This window comes from Heterocephalus glaber, unplaced genomic scaffold (assembly GCF_053883595.1).
Source record: "Heterocephalus glaber isolate CG9 unplaced genomic scaffold, H.glaber_assembly_v1.0 deba00001593, whole genome shotgun sequence".
Classification (NCBI taxonomy): Eukaryota; Metazoa; Chordata; class Mammalia; order Rodentia; family Bathyergidae; genus Heterocephalus; species Heterocephalus glaber.
In genome coordinates, this window is record NW_028258368.1 from 7,485,073 (window position 1) to 7,503,561 (window position 18,489).

The following is an 18,489-nucleotide window of genomic DNA, read 5'->3' on the forward strand; positions in this document are numbered from 1 at the left end:
ACTCCCGGCAGAGGTGGGAGGGTTGGGTGGAATGGGCCCATATCCTTTGATAACCTCAAATATTTTTAGATGGAAGGAGGCCAAGTAGTCACAAATGGAAACCAAGTATTTGCTCTCTTACCCTAGCAAGCGCTTCTTCGATGGTGATCATCTTCTCTTTGACCATCATCATTAGCTGAATCCGCTCCTCATCGCTCATCGTTATCTCACTGGCCACATAACCGACATCTTCTCCTGGAGATTGAGGACAGGGAGCAAGAGGAATGAAAACAGGAGAGATGAAAGAGACTCCCTGTTCTAGAAGTCCATTGTCCTAGGTGAGGGAAAGCTGTCTCTCAGGGGCACTGTCTACACTGTACTTTACTAACAGAGCCAGAGGGAGCAGAAACACACACGCTTTTCATGGAGCATTTCTATATGGGAAACAAACTCCAAGGACATGCAGATGTTACAATAGAAGCAAATCCTTTGAAATGACCTGAAACTTTGAGAGGCAGTGTCTAATTTGGGAAGACAGTGGTAGGGAGCTCCTTGTTAGAGAAGAGGCAGGGATCTAATTTAAACACCCAATGAGGCCCAGCAAGGTCACCAAGGCTCCCTTTGCTGAGAATGCTCTGTATCCTTCCATTTGAAATATGAATGAGTGGAATACATATTTGTGAGGAGTGAGAGAAACCTCTCCCATGGGAGAAGAAGGTCACCTCACAGAACCACATCTTGCAGCTTGGTAAAATCTTCCACTCTTACTAAGCTATCTGGCTGTGCTCTTCACAGGATAAGTGCAAATAAATAAAATCACAGATGTGAGGCATGCTGAGCACATCGGAAGAAAGGGACTATAGCTGTTTACATCTGCAAGTATTATCGTCATAAATAGGTCTTGAAAATATGAGAAATTCAACTTCTAACTCCAAACAGAAGGCAGCCAGAACTGCAGAGGCAAACAGCATCTCACGTTAGGGTCTTTCAAAGGCATTTTTCTGTGAAGTGCACAGACTACAGTCACCTCTCATACTCTGGGGCCACAGGGACCAGCTGTGCCTTTGGTCAGCAGGTGGGGGAGGATGTCAAGAGAGCGGGCTAACACGAAAATGGACAGAAGCCCACATTCCAGCCCCTCATCTTCTCCTCTGCTGGCCTCTCTAAAACACACTACCCTTGCTCCTGCTGTTAGCAGAATAAGAGCCATGGCTTGTGCTACTCTTGGTAAAGAGGCACTAAGCAAGGGGGTCTTGCTGCCGACTTGTGGGAGCCCACTGCAGGCAAGGCCAACTCTGAAATTTATGTTCCCCATGTTTACCTATCTCATTTCCGTCTTGGAATCACTCAGTCCAGAAACGCCCCTCCTGTTCCCTCTGACTTTCACCCACTTGCATGGGAAGAAGGACAATGTGGGCCAGGTGAGGAAAAGCCCTGTTGCCTCTGATGGCAAACAGAGTGATGCTGAGCTGGCCGGTTTTTTAATTAACCCACATGAGCTGGTGAATTTGTGGTTTCCTCCTTCCTTTGCTGTCTTCCTGTTTCTTTACTTCTCTCTTTTTTCAGAGTTTGCTTTCTAAACAAGACTTCTAGAATACAAAGTTTATTTTGAATCACAAATGACCCTGGCTGTGCACCCAAGGGAAAAACTGGAGGTGTTTAAGAATAACTCCTTTAAAGTTAGACAATTTAGAAAATGTTTGAGTTTTGTCCAGGAATCCAGGCAGGCAGGAGGGGTATCTGATGTCCACATCCACTTTTCTCTCTGTGTGTAGGAGGATAAGGTAGAACATATGATTTTGTAAAGGCAAACAAGGAGTGTTGTGGGTAAGCAATGAAAATTTTTCATCTATCGATGACCTTATTCCTCCAGACTGGAATCTGGAAGTGGATTTGCTCTGGTTTCCTCTGTGAATACTGGAAAAACATAAATTACATAACCAGCCTCAAAGGGATGACATATTTACTTACTATCTAAACAACAACAAAAGACACAGGCCAGAGTAGGGCAGGCCCTCCCTGCACAAAGCAGCCGGGCAAATTCCCATGATGTCAGACCATTTGAGAGTTTCCAGGGGCAACAACCCCATAACTGTCCCTGCCCCAGAACTGCATCAGAAACTCGGAAGAATGCGAAGGCCCTGCTTGGGAGTGAGGACAGGAGGGTCCAAAACTAACAAACGCTAAGACTGTCTTGGCCCTCGGAGGTTAGAACTTGGCAAGGTTAAGAGTGAAGATGTTTCTGAAGCTGGTGTGCGGAGGAACAACAGATTTGGTCTCTACTGTCAGATCTATGAAAACAAAACCTTGTTAACTTTTCCCATTCTATTTTGAGTGAAATAAAAATGACCAGGATGAAGTCTTAGAAGTAATAAAAAGAGGTCAGAAAAGCTGACCATTTTCCAGGCATGTACAATGGGTTCCTCTACTTTCCAACATCCAGTCAGGTCTGTGCACAGGCTTCCTAACATTTTAGAGCTAAAAGGACCTACTGTCCATCGGCTGCATCACAGTACCTTTTGAAGTCTGTCTCATTATTCCTTTTTGGTTCTTTCGAAAGTTCTGCCAGAAATACTTGTTTTTCTTCTTCCAATCTCCTTTCCCTTTAAAAAAAAAACAAGGGGAAGAAAAGGCACAAGCAATAAATTCATTGATAACAAAAGTCGCCTCTTCCTGATAATTGCAAAGCTTCAAAGAACACTGTGATTTCACACCAAAAAAAAAAAAAAAAAGTTTTTCTCTTTCAGTTTGTGAAAGACTGGGAAACGCCTATAAAGTTGTTTAAAAGAAATGCAAATTTCCTAGGAGCAAGAAATGGTACAGTAGAATTAAGAAGAGAAATAAAGAAACATCAAAAGGGCAGGCAAAGCATGCATTCTGGGATTCACTTTGATGTTTGTTTAACCAGTATGCCTCATTCTGCCTCGTCTTGTGGTATATTTTGGCCTCTTTGGTCTCAGCCATAATTACTTCCACTATACCACAAATAGAAGACTCTAAGAAGTTCACTTTGTTTTGTTGTTATTCCTGTTGCTGATCTCCCCTTGATTTATTTCTGTTACTCCAGATTTCATGAAGAGGGCAAAATGGCTGGTATTCCCAGTGCCCAGTGTGACCAACAGAACCAATTCCAGGAGCCTAGAGTGGGTGGGGCCAGGGGTTGTTCCTCCCTGTTTCTCTATGTTTATCTATAGCATGAGTGGGCCATGATTCTCTGCTCCCTGGCATTCAGGCTACTTGGTGGCCTACGATAAGCCAGGGCACAGTGACAGGAAGGCTTCAGTCCCATTGTGCTATCTTCCAACTCGACCTCTCTCTAACTGGCCAGACTATTTTTATTGGTACCGGGGATCGAACTCTGGACCTTGTGCTTGTGAGGCAGGTGGCAGAACCACTGAGCTAAACCCCTGGCCCTCTTGCTATTCTGAGTGGCATGTGAGTGAAAACAAATTCCTTGCCACAGGCAGACATTTTTTACATTCGGTAAAGTTGTGATCATCAATAATATGGAACATCGTTAAAAAGCAAAGGGCAAGAAAATCACAGGAATGAGGACAGGTTTGTTCTTTAAAAACAAAAGGCAGTGGTCGCAGCAATGATAACTGCCTCAGTGCTGAGGGAGCACACTCGGAGCAGCAGTTTCGTCACTGCTTGGTGTCTGTCTGGTGGCTCCATGATCACTGGAAACCTGGGCCAGCAAAGTGGCGGCGGCTGTGCAGTCTAGACTGGTGGTGCCAGGCACTGCGGCAGGGAGCAGACGTGTGGGAATGCTGCCTGTGGTGCTCCCAGGCTAGCAAGGGTGTCATTTGTCAAAACAGGATGCCCTCATTTAGGTCCTGACAACCGCGTGCCATGGGAATGAAACCAGAGCCCCTGGCCTGGGATGTCTCTGCATTTAGATCTTGAAGGCAACTTTCAGTGCCTGCTGCCCTTTGGCTAATGTGAGAGCAAGTGTCAGCCAGAAGGGGTTAAAGCAGACTTCTTCTCAAATGATCTGGGAGTAGTTTGTTTCCTTCCTCCCTTCTCCTTCTCCTTCTCTCCCTCCACCCATTCCTCCCCTCCCTCCACTCCTTGTGTGTGTGGTATTAGGGGTTGAACCCAGGATCTCAGGCATGCGACACAAGTGCTCAACCACTGAGCTACACTCTCCAGGCCTTTTTTCTTTCTCCCTTTCCTTCCTTCTTCCTCCTTCCCTCCCTCCTTTTCTCTTTTCTTCCCTTCCTTCCTTCCTTCTTTTGTCCTTCCTGAGTGAGTGATAGGGTCTCACCAAGTTGCCCAGGATGTCCTTGAACTTGCAATCTTTTTGACTTAGCCTCCCAAGTAGCTGGGATTATAAGTGTGTGCCACTACAGCCAGCACAAAACATCACTTTTCAAGAATGGCACCGAAGAGGAAAGCCTCAGCCCTTAGGGATTATTCTCTCACTCAGGAGGCCCAAGAAAGAGCCACAGTGTAGCCTTAATACTCCTCTGTGTTCACAGCTGTGTGTACTTCTTTGACTGTAAACTATTCCATACTCATGTTTTTAAAATGGAGGGGAAAAAACAACAATAGCTACCACTTATTCGGCACATACTAGCATATCTCATTTAAGATTCACTTACATGACATACATTATCACTCCCAGGCAGGAGATGAGAAACAAGGTTTGGAGAGGCAAGTGACTTGCTCGAGGTCACAAGTGAGCTGAGAGAACCAAGACTCATATCCAACCTGATTTGAGTACTTAGGTTCCTCATGGCTATGACCTCCCCGTCTCTGACCCTCACTAAATCACAAGTGGATTTTACAATCAAGGGCATATAAAACATACAAATGCATACTCTTTGATCAAAATATTCCAAGTTGAAGGATCTACCCAAAGGACATTATCAGGGATACAGATTCAAAGGCTTTTACAGTTATATCATCTGTTTGGAAAAAAAATGGAAATGTTCTTTAAAAATAAAAGGTCAATTAAATTATGATACATCCAATATAATACAGACCTAAAACTTGTTTTTGTTTTTTTTTTCCTGGTACCGATGATCGAACTCGGGACCTTACGCTTGCAAGGCAGGTGGTGGAACCACTGAGTTAAATCCCCGGCCCTTAAAACTTGTTTTCTTATATGACAAATATACAATTTTTCAGATCTTTTGCTATAAAGTATATTTAATCATCTGAGGAAAGTCTCATAACATCAATTTTTCAAACTGTGAAACAGTATATAGACTGTGATTCCATTTGTTATTTTAAAACCCTATGCAATGCAGAGAGAGAAAGCTGTGCCTTAAAATATTAACAGGGTTTTTTTTTTTTTTTTTTTTTTTTTTTTTGGTACCGGAGATCAAACTCGGGTCCTTGTGTTTGCACAGCAGGTGGCGAAACCACTGAGCTAAATCCCCGGCCCAACAGGGTTTTTTTTTAATTCCTGGGTAGAAGGATCCTTGGCAGTTTCTTCAATTTTGTGTGTTTATATTTGCTATAAAGTATGAAAAGAAAACAAATAGTTAAACAAAGAAAATGGTACTGACCTACAGAGCTGTCTTCGGAGTTTGATTTATGAAGAGGAGGCCTAGAAAAGAGAGACAAATCAGATTACCAGGGAGCCTTGCTTTCATGGGAGAACTGGAAATCCTCCTAACCAGCTTGACCCACCATCAATACTACTCAGAGGCGCCAGGGACATTTTTATAGGGTCTTTACCACTGTCCTTTCCTACCTGTTTACTGATTCCTAGCAACAGGACTAAGGTACCATTTGTCAACATTTACTACAGACTCACTCCTGAACTAGACCCATATTAAGTGAAGAGGACAGACTTCACTAGATGACTGCTGAAGTATTCTTCCTCTCTGTGAACTACTAACTACACGTTAAGTTACTACCTTTGAAATCTTTTGTGTAACTGGAAAAGAGAAAGCACATAATAATGAAAATATAAACTCAGCATCACAAAGGCCACTTGGTTCAGCAGTGAATCAAATGATAAGCTGCAAAAAATAAGATGAGTTGGGAGAAGGGTGAGGGATGCATCTAACAGATAAATACCCACACTGGCTGCGGCAGCCAGTACGTAGCTCCTCTAGTTGGCAGCTGCCAACTGGCAAGTACACTATTCATCTTGCCACATCTTCCAAGGTTCAAAGACAAGCCAGAAATCTGCCTTTTTACATGAGAGGTGTACATTTTTAAGTGATGGCAAGGAATCCAGTGCTTTTAGAAATGTGTCCAAGTTAATCAACATGTGTCTGGCACCAGATTTGGCCACACACCTACCCTACACCCTGGGTGCCAGCTTGTAACAGATGATACAGGTAAACATGGGTGTTATGGAAAGTGAACACAACCTAAAACCAGTCAATTAAATATTGCTCCAAAAATTACTTAGACATGTATCAACCTAAAGGAGGCACAGAATGAAAAAAAAGTTAACACTGGTTGTCTCAAAAAAGGAAAAATAGAAATTGGAACAAAATCTTTCACTTTTTGCCAGGGATTTAGCTCAATGGTTCTGCCGCCTGCATCACAAGTGCAAGGTCCTGAGTTCGATCCCCAGTACAAAAAAAAAAAAAATCTTTCACTTTTTTGAGTCTTCAAAGCCCAGAGAGCAAGATCAATACCCTTGGACTTGTCTCCAAGGAAAAGTAGAGAGACAGAACCTGTCTCCGAGCAGAAGTTGTGCACTGAGGGGCTGGCACACTTGAATCTTCACTGTAAGTTTGCCATCAGGAAGGAAGATGAAGAGGTGTCTAACCAAGTACTCCTTGGTTTCCCAATGTTGGAAAGACAGGTTCGGAGGTCAGGACTGAGTCACGCGGGAAAAATTAGAGGACGAGAAACAGAATGTGCAAATCTCCTATCAGTGATCTGGTGCTTACCTTAGAAGGACCTCAAGCATTTAAAATGACAGAGAGAAAAGAGAGGTGCATTTCTTGTGCAAAGCCACCTTTAATGCACTGCCACCTCCAGCAGAGCTGCACTGATGCTGGCTGATGGCCAGGTGCCCAAGCCCTGCAAGCATCATCCTGCTCCAAGTCTGGGAGGAGAGAACTGTTTCTGATCAGCACAAAACGGTGTAAGAGGCACAGTTCTAACTCAGGGAAGGTGGGAGCAAAGAACAGCACAGGAAATAGCTGCTGAGGACAAGAACTAGATTCTAGTTCTTTCCGCTTTCTAACATGCTGCAAATACTTAAGAGGTAGGGAAAACCTACCTTATCATCCTAGGATCTATTCAAAATGTAGCTCCTAGGATCTATTCACTTTCCTCCTATCCATGCAAACATGAAAAGGCCTAAACATGTATCTACTTGAAAGGCTTTAAAATTAGCCATTTAAAATTTTAAATTATTCAGCCAGGGAATACTAAGTATCATAAGTGAGGTACATGGATAAATATGAAAAAATGGGACTCACAGGCTAGGGAGAGGATGGATGTAAACAAAGATTCATAGGAAGGATGAAGAAAGGAGAGAAGATAGGAGGAGGAAAGAAGAGAAGACAACATTCTTGGGGTCACAAGAGAAGTGTCAGCAAAACAAGAAGGCAGGAGAGAGTAAACATTTGGCTAGTGGGCTGGAGATAGAGGCAGGAAATCCTTCAAAGACAAAGAATGCTTAAGCTAAATTTGGATTCTTAAAAAAAAATCCTTGCTGCATTTTGAACTCAAAGTCATGTAATACATATCAGTACACTTTACTTCAACTGGCCACGGCTTAATAAGTGTAACTGACCCCTTAAGGTAGAGGAGCCCCTCATCTATTTTATTCCTGTTCTAAGGACTACAAAGTGTTGATCTAATGGATAAGGACCAAACGCATCACATATCCTCAAGTCTGTATAAAACTGGTTCACTATGTAACTTTAACCATGTACGAACTTTTACTTTTTCTAAAAGAAACATTTTCATGGGAAAATGGCCTGCAAAAGCATTGCTTTCTTTAGTCCTTTGCTGCTTTATAATAACAAATCTTATCAGGTTGTAAGAAATTTTCTCAATCATTTAATATAAATCCCAATTTATAGGGAACCACAGTGTCTAGAAGTTAGGGATACAGCCCATGGTCCCATGGCTACTCGGCAGCCACCTGCCAGCAGGGACTTCATGCAGACAATCTGCTGTAGCCTGTTGTCTTTCCAATATATGCCCTGAATAAAATGCATATAAAATCATCTCAATTGTAACTCTGAAAAAAGTTAAGTGATCTTTTCTGTTCTTCCAACCCAGTTTTTATTGTTTCTGCCAAATGGAAATGTTCAATACCATAAAAATACTTCCGGACTTACACTGCAGAGAAAAGTAAGGCTTCTATTTGTCACAAAATATAGTAATATTTTTCTTTTTGAAATTCTGACTTACAATATTTTTATTATTTTTATTTTCTTTCTTCAAGTTACCACATTTTAAATAATTTCATCCTCAGGTTTGGACATGCCCAAATACCCTGCATCTCCCTCAGCCTGCCAGCAGATGGCACTATCGTCTCTTTAGTCATCTTGCTATAGTGTGTGGAATTGTTTTTAAAATTTTACAGGTTCACAGTTTACACACTGGGCAAAGAATAACAAGCCAATATTTCATAAGTGCAAAAGGCCCCTCAACTCAATTTGCAAAGGAGGAAAATGACACCTATGAACTTGGATGCAGTGAGTTCTCCCTGGAGACAGAAACCAGGCACAAAATATGTTTCCTTTCTCCTTGAGGCCGATTTTAAAATCTGTCCAACAGGAGCTGAAAATAAATGATGTAACCAAATTCCAAATTTGGATGGCAGAAGGTGGAAGGGGTCATTTACTGATCTCCTGGTGGAGAAAATTAATGCTCAGGAGTCAGCTCCAAAGAGGCCTCCTCTCTGTCCTTCCAGCCAGAAGCTTCAGCCTGAAACCAACAGGGGCTGGGTCATGGCCTCTCTGGATCCATCACTTTCATTGTCAAAGGAGTAAAAAGGATGAGAACTTCGGTAGGGTGTTGATTACCACGAAGCATTAATTAACATCCTGTTGCACTTTGAGAATCTATTTAAGCATTTGATAATGATTAAGTATTGTATTTAAATTCTCAGAACTAAGGCTTAGTAAATGCCTTTCCATCAATAACTACTATTATTAGATCCCAAAACTGCTGAAGTATGAACATATTTTCTCAAAATCAGTATATTACTTGAGCTGTTTCTGAAGGCTAAATTCACTTTTAAAAAATACCTAAATTAAGGAATGGTTAATTAGATCCAAAAATCAATCTAAGAAACCGCAGTCTCAGAATTAACTACTGACTTTCATCCAACCTAAATCTGTAACAAGTTCTTTGTTAAATTGCTTTGTTTGTTTGTTTTATTCGTTCTCTGTTCACCTCAGGCATCTTCTGAGGCGCTGAGAGCAGAGCAGTAAATAAGACAGATAAAACTCTGGTGCGGCCATGGATAGAGACAGGAGGGGCCTGCAGAGCCAAGAAGTGGGGAAAGGGGAGATGAGGCGGACAGGGAGGGTCTCTGAAGCAGAGGCCTAAAGGAGGAGCTGCTGTGACATTCACTCCCCAAAATGGGGAAGGAGAGGGGGAACGAGGTCTGTGTGGGATACATGAAGTTAGGGTGCTTTATAAATCTCCCATGGAGCCCTAAAAGAAGAGTGGCCTGTGTGAGCCTAGAGCTGGAGAACCAAGGTGAGAATCTAACTCACTTGCGTATTTTAAAGCAGTGAGACCAACTGAACACATATTAGAGGCAATACGGAAATTGAGTCCTGGGGCAGTCTGGGACCGACTTTTAGGGTCAGAAAGAGAAGGTGAGGCCAGGCAATGATTCTTGGGATGGGTATTCTGCAGGAATAAGAAAATCCAGGGGAGAGCTCTTTTCCCTTTGCTGGGTGGAATAATGCTCACCTTGATTTTATAAAAATTAAATTGCTGCCCCAAACTCACCAATAGGCTATATCCAGGTTGCCCCCCCTTCTTTTTTACTGAGCCTATTGCTTTATAGCAGAGATCCTGGAACAAACATATGGTAGGAGGAACAAAAAGGTCAAAAGGCAACCTTCACACTTGCATAGTATAGAATTCCACCTCCAAACTCACACTCTCATGGACCCTCTCGTCACAGAACAGGATTGTGACAGGGACAGGGAGTGAGGTCACTGACCCAGACAGGGCATAACTGCCTTATCTCTGTCTCATAACCCAATGTTTCCCCCTCGTGACCGCGTTTTTACTCGTTTACATAACAGACTTTCACCTTGTACACCTTCACATGCTGCCCATTTTTTGTTATCTAAGGGACAGAATGAAGGGGTACCCATTTGTATACTGGCCCCACTCTTGTGTAGATTACTGGGTTGACACTTAAAACTAGAAGATAAAACATTATCAACAGCAAATCTGAACATGGTGTTTGGATTTATAAGCACCAAGTATTTCAAGAAGACTTTTCAGGAGCTAGTTACTACTACATGATCCTCTGGCCTGCTTGTAGAACAAAGGAGGCCAAATAAAATGGCTCAAACTCAGTTTTCTTTCTTCTTGAGTCTGGTTGCAGGCAAATAATAAGATCCATCCAGGTAAGGAAAACTCTATCTTGTTTCTGCATACAAATCCTCTGGCACACCAGAAAAGTACAGTGAACGCCCAAACATAAAGAAATTCCTAAAATAAGACTTTTTGTTGGGGCTTGGATGAGCTGTCCAGAAAATTCACCATAAACAAATAAAAACAAAAGAAAAGAAAAAGCGGCTATAATCTAATTTCTAAGAAAGGAACATATGTTATCTGTTAGTGGAAAATCTGCCTTAAAGAGATTTTTATGATTCCACAATCTTAGGTCTCAGGAAACAAACTTCTCCATTAGTTTATTTCCTGCTGAGTTTTCAATTAGGGCTCTGACTGGGTCTGGCTCTTTTCCTGCACCATCCCAGGTCTGCCAAAGTAGTCCCCAAGAACAGCAGCCTTTTCCTCAAGATGGACAAAAAGGACCTATCTGCTCTTAATCTGGGGAAAGGGGGGGGGGGGGTGAAGCGCTGCAAGAAGTTAGTTTTTTTTTTTCCAAATCCTAAGTATGTCAGGTACATTCATATTCTGCTTATTTGGTGACAATTATTTTATGTAAAATAAATTAATTCCTTAATTCAATACTTATTATCCTTAGGATATCAGAGACATTTTTATCATATGACTACATCTCCTTTAATAGAAATAAATATGAAACAAAGTTCACCTAATACATGTACTGTCTGCCATAAAAACTCAGAGGTCATGCTTTCTCCTGGTGCAGGGCCAGGACACAGGGAGCTGAGAGAGCCACAACGGCCCAGGCTGCCTGGAGGTGCTCAAGCTCAAGATCAGGCATGTGGAGGGACAAATCCTCCTCAAACGCTGTGCCCTGCACGCTTCTCTTGTTGTGCCCCAAATCTGGTCCTTTCCAGATGATAGAAGCTGGTTTCATGCACATGACACAATTCTGCTTGCAAATTTACTGGCTGAGACTAAAACTCACTCTGGGGCCAAGATCTGGCACATTGTTAGAACTCTATGAATATTTAGTATCAGTGACAACACTGGTGACATTTTGTCAACCCAGGCAAAGGACTCCCCATCCAGGCACTTTCTTTCATTTCATGGTCTATTCCCAGCCTGCACTTTCTGGCTTTTTGTTACAAAGTCACCTTCTTAAGTGCTCCAGGCAGGTGTCTACAGTGCCAACTCCAAGGCAATAGGCCCACCCAGCCCAGGCCAAGAAGAGCTTTTACACTCTAGAGTCAGGCAGGCCTGGGGGAAATGCCAGTGCGCCACAAATCTAAGCTTTGAAGCCTTTGGATGTGTGATGATAAAGCAGAACCTTCTTACTGTACTGTTAAGAGGATAATGAGTGACAGTGAATGTAAACAGCCTAACAAAGCATCTACCACTTAGGAAGTTCCAAATAAATGTAACATCTCATAACTATTCATCAGAGCAGTCTCAAACAGATTAATATTCTTAGTCTCCTCTGCAAAACTCAGCATCCTCCCTCCATCCAGCATGACCAAAGTGTATAGCCTGTGCTAGATTCTGTTTCCAAATCAGAGCTCCTCCTTCACACTTCTTTTTTCAAACAGTAACTTCACTCAAATAATTAGGATGGATATAGTGGTTCTTCTTCCTCAATCACTTTTAAAGTAATTCATGCTTTACCTACAGTTACAAAACACTAGACAAAACAAACATATCACTGAACAAGATGTGAAAAGGTCTTTATCCAATTTATTTCCAGCATAATATTACTTCCATTTGCTTATAGCCCGTTGTTTTCCTTAAGCAGTATTTTGCTTAGTATAGCACTGTATTACTAAATTTTTCATTGATGCTGAGTAGTTTTTCAGTATGGACTCATACTATGGGAAGTGGCTTGGGTCCTTCTTATGCAGCATAACTGTCCAAAAGAAATGGCAGATTTGGGGGGTTTTAGAAGTACTGATGTTGTCTTGAAACAATAATATCACCCATTATTAATTCTGCTCATAGAGGACTTTTTACCACACAAATTCTTGCACTGGAGGAGTGCTGAAAGGATATTAAAGAGATTTGAAATTTTCATCCACGAGTCTTGGCATTTTTAACTTCTACCCTATACCCATTTTATAATGCCTTCTGCTTAAAAATCACTATCAGAACCACTTTAGGTCAGCCCACTCCCATACAAGATACATCAATAGGACACCTTCAGAAAAATGAGGAGGGGGAAGCCTTAACCAATTCAGGCATGCACCCTTGGTGCTAATCACAGTCACTTCTGCAATCCTTCAACCCCTGCTGGTTGCATCTGATGTATGGAAGCTCTAGGAATCTAACCATGATCTTAAGCTAGGAGTAGTGGTGGGTAGGTGTAATCCCAGAAGGCTAAGGCAAGAGGGTTGAAAGTTTGAAGCAAGCCTGAGCAACTTGGCAAAATCCTGTCTTAAAAGAGGGAGAGGGAGAGAGGGAGAGAAAGAGAGAGAGAGAGAGAGAGAGAGAGAGAGAAATATTAAAGCCATGATTTTGTCAGCTGCAAATCAAGCTCATCTCCCTTTGCTCTGTACTTGACAAGAGTCATGGGCAGCAGACTGGTGAATGATGTCCACTATATTGTCCTAAGGCTCAAATGTGGGTTGTGGAGTCCAAAGGCCAGGATTCAAAGCTAAACTCTACTGCTTACTGATCCAAACTCCAGGCAAGTTACTCAGTGCTGCTGATACCCAGTTTCCTGTTATGCAAAACAGATACAAAGTCACCCATCACATCTATTTTCCAGAGTTAGGACTTGCGCTGTGCAGAGAACATGCCTGCACATGCTAAGAAAAAGAAAATCGAGTAAAATGTGCTCTCCATTATTACTGGCCTCTTCTCTCAGTCAGCCCCACCTGCGAGTCAAGTCTCTCTCAGCCCTACTCAGAATGGATCTCCGCTTCTCAGGATGTGAGAGCAGGTTTTCTGGCTCCTGAGGGTGGCCAACAGGCCCTCCGGCCAAAACAGGATTCTATCTATGGGACACAATGAAAGCAGTCTTACAAGGGAAATTCATAGCAGTGAATACGCATATTAGGAAAACAGAACAACCCCAATTAAACAACCTGATGCTGAACCTCAAGCTTCTAGAAAAAGAAGAGCAGGACAATCCCAGAGCTCATACCAGGGAGGAAATTATAAAGATCAGAGGAGAAATCAATGCAATGGAGACTAAGAGAACGATATAAAAAAATCAATGAAGCCAAGAGTTGGTTCTTCGAAAGAATCAACAAAATTGACAAACCTTTAGCCGACCTTATCAGAAAAAGGAAAGAAAAGGCCCAAATCCATGCAATTAGGAATGAAAAGGGTGAAATGACAACAGACCCAGCAGAAATCCAGAGGATCATCAATACCTGCTTCCAGAACCTACACGAAAATAAGATGGACAACACAGAAGAAATGGACAGATTCCTAGATACATATGAATTACCAAAGTTGAACGAAGAAGACCTAAAAATTCTGAACAACCCAATATCAACCAATGAAATTGAAAATGTAATTAAAAACTTTTCAACTAAGAAAAGCCCAGGCCCTGATGGCTTCACTGCTGAATTCTACAAGACATTTAGAGAGGAACTGCTGCCACTACTGTTTAAACTCTTCAATGAAATGGAAAGGGAAGCAATACTCCCAAATTCATTCCTGGAAGCAAGCATCACCTTGATCCCCAAAGCAGAGAAAGACCCAACTGAAAAAGAGAACTATAGGCCAATCTCACTAATGAACATAGATGCAAAAATCCTTAATAAGATACTGGCAAACAGAATGCAGAAGATCATCAAGAAGATCATACACCCTGATCAAGTGGGATTCATCTCAGGGATGCAGGGATGGTTCAATATACGAAAATCAATCAATGTAATACACTATATCAATAGACCCAAGGACAAAAACCATATGATTATCTCCATAGACGCAGAAAAAGCATTTGACAAAATCCAACATGCATTTATGATAAAAACCCTACAAAAAATTGGAATAGATGGTCTCTACCTCAAACTGATAAAAGCCATCTATGAAAAACCAACAGCCAATATCATACTAAATGGTCACAAACTGAAATCCTTCACACTAAAATCAAACAAGACAAGGATGTCCACTATCACCACTCTTGTTCAATATAGTTCTGGAAGCATTAGCCACGGCAATTAGACAAGAGAAAGAAATAAAAGGAATAAAGACAGGAAATGAAGAAGTCAAATTGTCATTATTTGCAGATGACATGATACTCTATATAGAAGACCCCAAGAACTCCACCAAAAGTCTTCTAGACTTAATAACCAAATTCAGTCAAGTAGCTGCTGACAAAGTCAACACACAAAAATCAATAGCTTTCCTCTACACCAATGACAGACTCACTGAGAGAGAAATAGGGCAAATAATTCCTTTCACAATAGCATCTAAAAAACTGAAATACCTAGGAATCATCCTAATGAAAGAAATCAAAGACCTCTTCTCTGAAAACTATGGCACTCTGAAAAGAGAGATTGACAATGATATCAGAAAATGGACAGACATCCCCTGCTCCTGGGTAGGAAGGATTACTAGAGTGAAAATGGCCATACTTCCAAAACTGCTAGATAGATTTAATGCAATTCCAACTGAGATCCCAGCAGCATACTTCATGGACCTTGAGAAAACAATCCAAAAATTCATTTGGAACAAGAAGAGACCCAGAATAGCAAAAGCAATTCTAGGTAACAGAGACATGGCAGGGGGTATCACAATCCCCAACCTGCAACTCTACTACAAAGCTACTGTGATAAAAACAGCATGGTACTGGCAAAGAAACAGACCTGAGGACCAGTGGAACAGATTAGAAGATGCAGAAACAACGCCAGACACACTCAGCCACCTCATCTTCCACAAAGGAGCCAAACACCCTCACTGGAAGAAAGATAGCCTCTTTAATAAATGGTGCTGGAAAAACTGGGCTTCAACTTGCCAAAGATTAAAACTAGACCTGTATCTCTCATCATGCACTGAACTAAAATCAAAATGGATTAAAGATCTAAATATTAAAGACAACCCACAATGTGGGAAAAAAATCTTCACCTGCTCTTCCTCAGACAAAGGTCTACTATCTCAAATCTATAAAGAACTTAAAAAGATCAGACTTCCCAAATTTAAAGACCCAATCTGAAAATGGGCATCTGAAATGAACAGACATTTCTCAGACAAAGAAGTAGAAATAGCAAATAAATACATGAAAAAATTTTCAACATCACTGGTCATTCGAGAGATGCAAATGAAAACAAGGCTGAGATTCCACTTCACTCCAGAAAGAATGGCTACTATCATGAAATCAACCAATAACAAATGCTGGCAGGGCTGTGGGGAAAGAGGAACCCTGCTCCACTGCTGGTGGAAGTGTAGACTGGTGCAAGCACTGTGGAAATCAGTATGGAGATACCTCAAAGAACTAGGACTGGAAGTCCCATTTGACCGCGCTATTCCACTGTTGGGGATCTTCCCCAAAGAATTAAAAGAATCATACCACAGTGATATATGTGCGCCCATGTTCACAGCAGCACAGTTTGTAATAGCTAAAACTTGGAAACAGCCCAAATGCCCATCAACTGGAGACTGGATAAAGAAAATGTCATTGTTTTATAAAATGGAGTACTACTCAGCCATAAAAAATGAGAAACTCGAGACATTTATAGCTAAGTGGATGCACATTGAGGTGATACTCTTAAGTGAAATAAATAGGACACACATATGTAAATACCGAATAGTTTCTCTGGTGTGAGAAACTGAAAGTGTAAATAAGGACTAAAATGTATAATAGGTAATGTGAAATAGGAAGAAAAGGGGCAAAGGGGAAGGAAGTGGGAGGGCTAGGGGAAAGGATAGAAGGGAATGGGATTAATATGAGAAAATGGAAAAATAGGAACAAAATCTTTGTAAATAGGGAGGAATGGAGGGGTTGAAGGGAGGGCTGGGCAAGGGTGAAAAATAAGAACCAAGAGAGATTATGTAAAGGTGCAAATTTCCAATGATGAATGTCATTATATTGCATACCTAAAATGTACCAATGATTAGAATGAATAATTGATAATGCAAAATACGAAGAAAAGGTCCAAAGGGGTAGGGGTAGTGGGAGGGGCAGGGGAAAGGAAAGAAGGGAAAGGAAAAATGCTGAGAAATGGAAAAAACGGAAATAAAGTCTTTGTAAATAGGGAAGGGTGGAGGGGGTGAAGGGAGGGCTAGGAATGGGGAAAAAATAAGAACCAAGATGCATTATGTAAAGGTACAATTCCCAATGAGAAATATAATTGTGTTGTATATCTAAAAAGTACCAATAAAAGAATTTTTAAAACACCAGGATTCTAACCCTGCCGAATTAGAAAATGCTTCACAAAGGTGCACTGAAAAAGATTTGTGGCCTTTCATTCACCAGCTGGTAACTTGTCCTGAAAGTTAATGATGCAAGTCACTGGCAGAAATTTAAGAATTTCATGTCTGCAAAAGAGCCAAATGCCATCTCTCCACAGTGGACACCCATGTGGCCTGCTGGTGTCCATGCCACAGACTCAGTGAGGCCAGGACTAGTCAAGTGCAGAAGGGCAGAGGGTGATGCTTTATGGATGCAGGCTCAGAATAGGCTCCAACTTGTGATCCTCCTGCCTGCTGGGATTACCACCATGCCAACTAGGGAAAATCCAATCCAGTACAGGAGAGAGCCATCCCTGACAGTTTCCAAAGACCTCTCTATGAGTCACCTTTTCCATCAAGAGCTTATTCTTCATCTGTGGCCTCGTATGTCTGAACTGGCTAAAAAGTTAACAGCTTTGGTGCTGGTTAACACTACTGATAGTTACAGGAGACACTGTAGCATCGAGAAGTTATAAATGCCTCCCCAATTCCTTCAACTTTAGTAACCAATCTTCAGAACACCCCTATGACATAAGAAACGGCCTACAATATTTTAATAAAGGCCACAGAAAAAGGAATCATTAATTGACCAGTCTCATATAAGAACAACTGATGACAACTTATTTGCTTGGTAGACATGAAGTTCCAAGCAGCTTGTCATATGTTTGGGCTCCCAGGAAGTGGCTCAGTAAGAACAATGAATGTCCAGGTCCCTCATCACCGAGGGGCAACATGGTCAACACCTTCCAGGAATTTATAATTAATAAGGAAAGGTTTATTGACTCATTTTAAGGTAAGAACACTAGAGCCAGCTGTCTCTCACTCCAATAAACATCTTCCTTCTCTTCCTTACTGAGCTCTGACTTTGTTTAGGCTGGCAGGGTACTCACTTCCCAAGACTTCTTTGCAGGTAGGAGAGGCCAGATACCTGTTTGGCAGAGAAGAAATATTAGAGCTCTCTAGTGGGGTGTTTCTAAGAAAGTTAGTGCTTCTATGATGAAAAGGATTGGCTCGATATCCATGTCCTCTGGCCTCTACTCTTCCTCTTCAAACTCCCTGAAACATGGGCATCACATCAAAGCAGTCACCATTTTGTCACAGGGAAGGAAGTCATGTACTAAGGCTGGTGGAAGAGACATTGAAAATAATGTACCTCACCACACAGACAAACAGACATTTCTGTAAATGACTTGCCCAAGGTCACACAACTGGTATGGCAGCTCTACCTGTACTTGTCTGTGGTTCTGCTTCCCACAGTTTCAGTTACCCATGGTCAACTGTAGCCCAAATTATTAAAGGGAAAGTTCTAGAAATAAAGATTTTGTAAGTTTTAAATAATTTTGGGACTGGGGGTATAGCTCAGTAGTGACCACTTGCCTTAGCATGCATGAAGTCCTATGTTTGATCCCTGGCCACACAGAAAATTTTTTTTAAAACCCTTTTTATTACAGTATACTGGTATATTTGTTCCATTTATTATTAGTTATTGTTGTTAACCTCTTCTTGTGCCTAATTTATGAATTAAACTTTATCACAAGTATGAATGTACATGAAAAAATATAGCACATTCAGAATTCAGTACTATTCAGTTTCAGGCCTGTGCAGAATGTCTTGAAATATGTGCCCCCTGGGAAAGTA

The 18,489-nt window shown here is 41.6% G+C and overlaps 1 protein-coding gene across 4 annotated transcripts in view; it reads right to left on the minus strand.

Annotated features, from left to right (window-relative positions):
* Sash1 (SAM and SH3 domain containing 1) overlaps positions 1-18,489 on the minus strand; it is a 316,706-nt gene that overhangs the window by 65,465 nt on the left and 232,752 nt on the right. For all 4 annotated transcript variants that reach the window (XM_087193584.1, XM_021238002.2, XM_021238001.2 and 1 more), the window contains exons 5-7: positions 5,496-5,536; positions 2,496-2,582; positions 122-234 (exon numbers count right to left, since the gene is read on the minus strand). In XM_087193584.1, the coding sequence (XP_087049710.1) occupies positions 122-234; positions 2,496-2,582; positions 5,496-5,536 (241 nt within the window). The remainder of the gene's footprint in view (positions 1-121; positions 235-2,495; positions 2,583-5,495; positions 5,537-18,489) is intronic.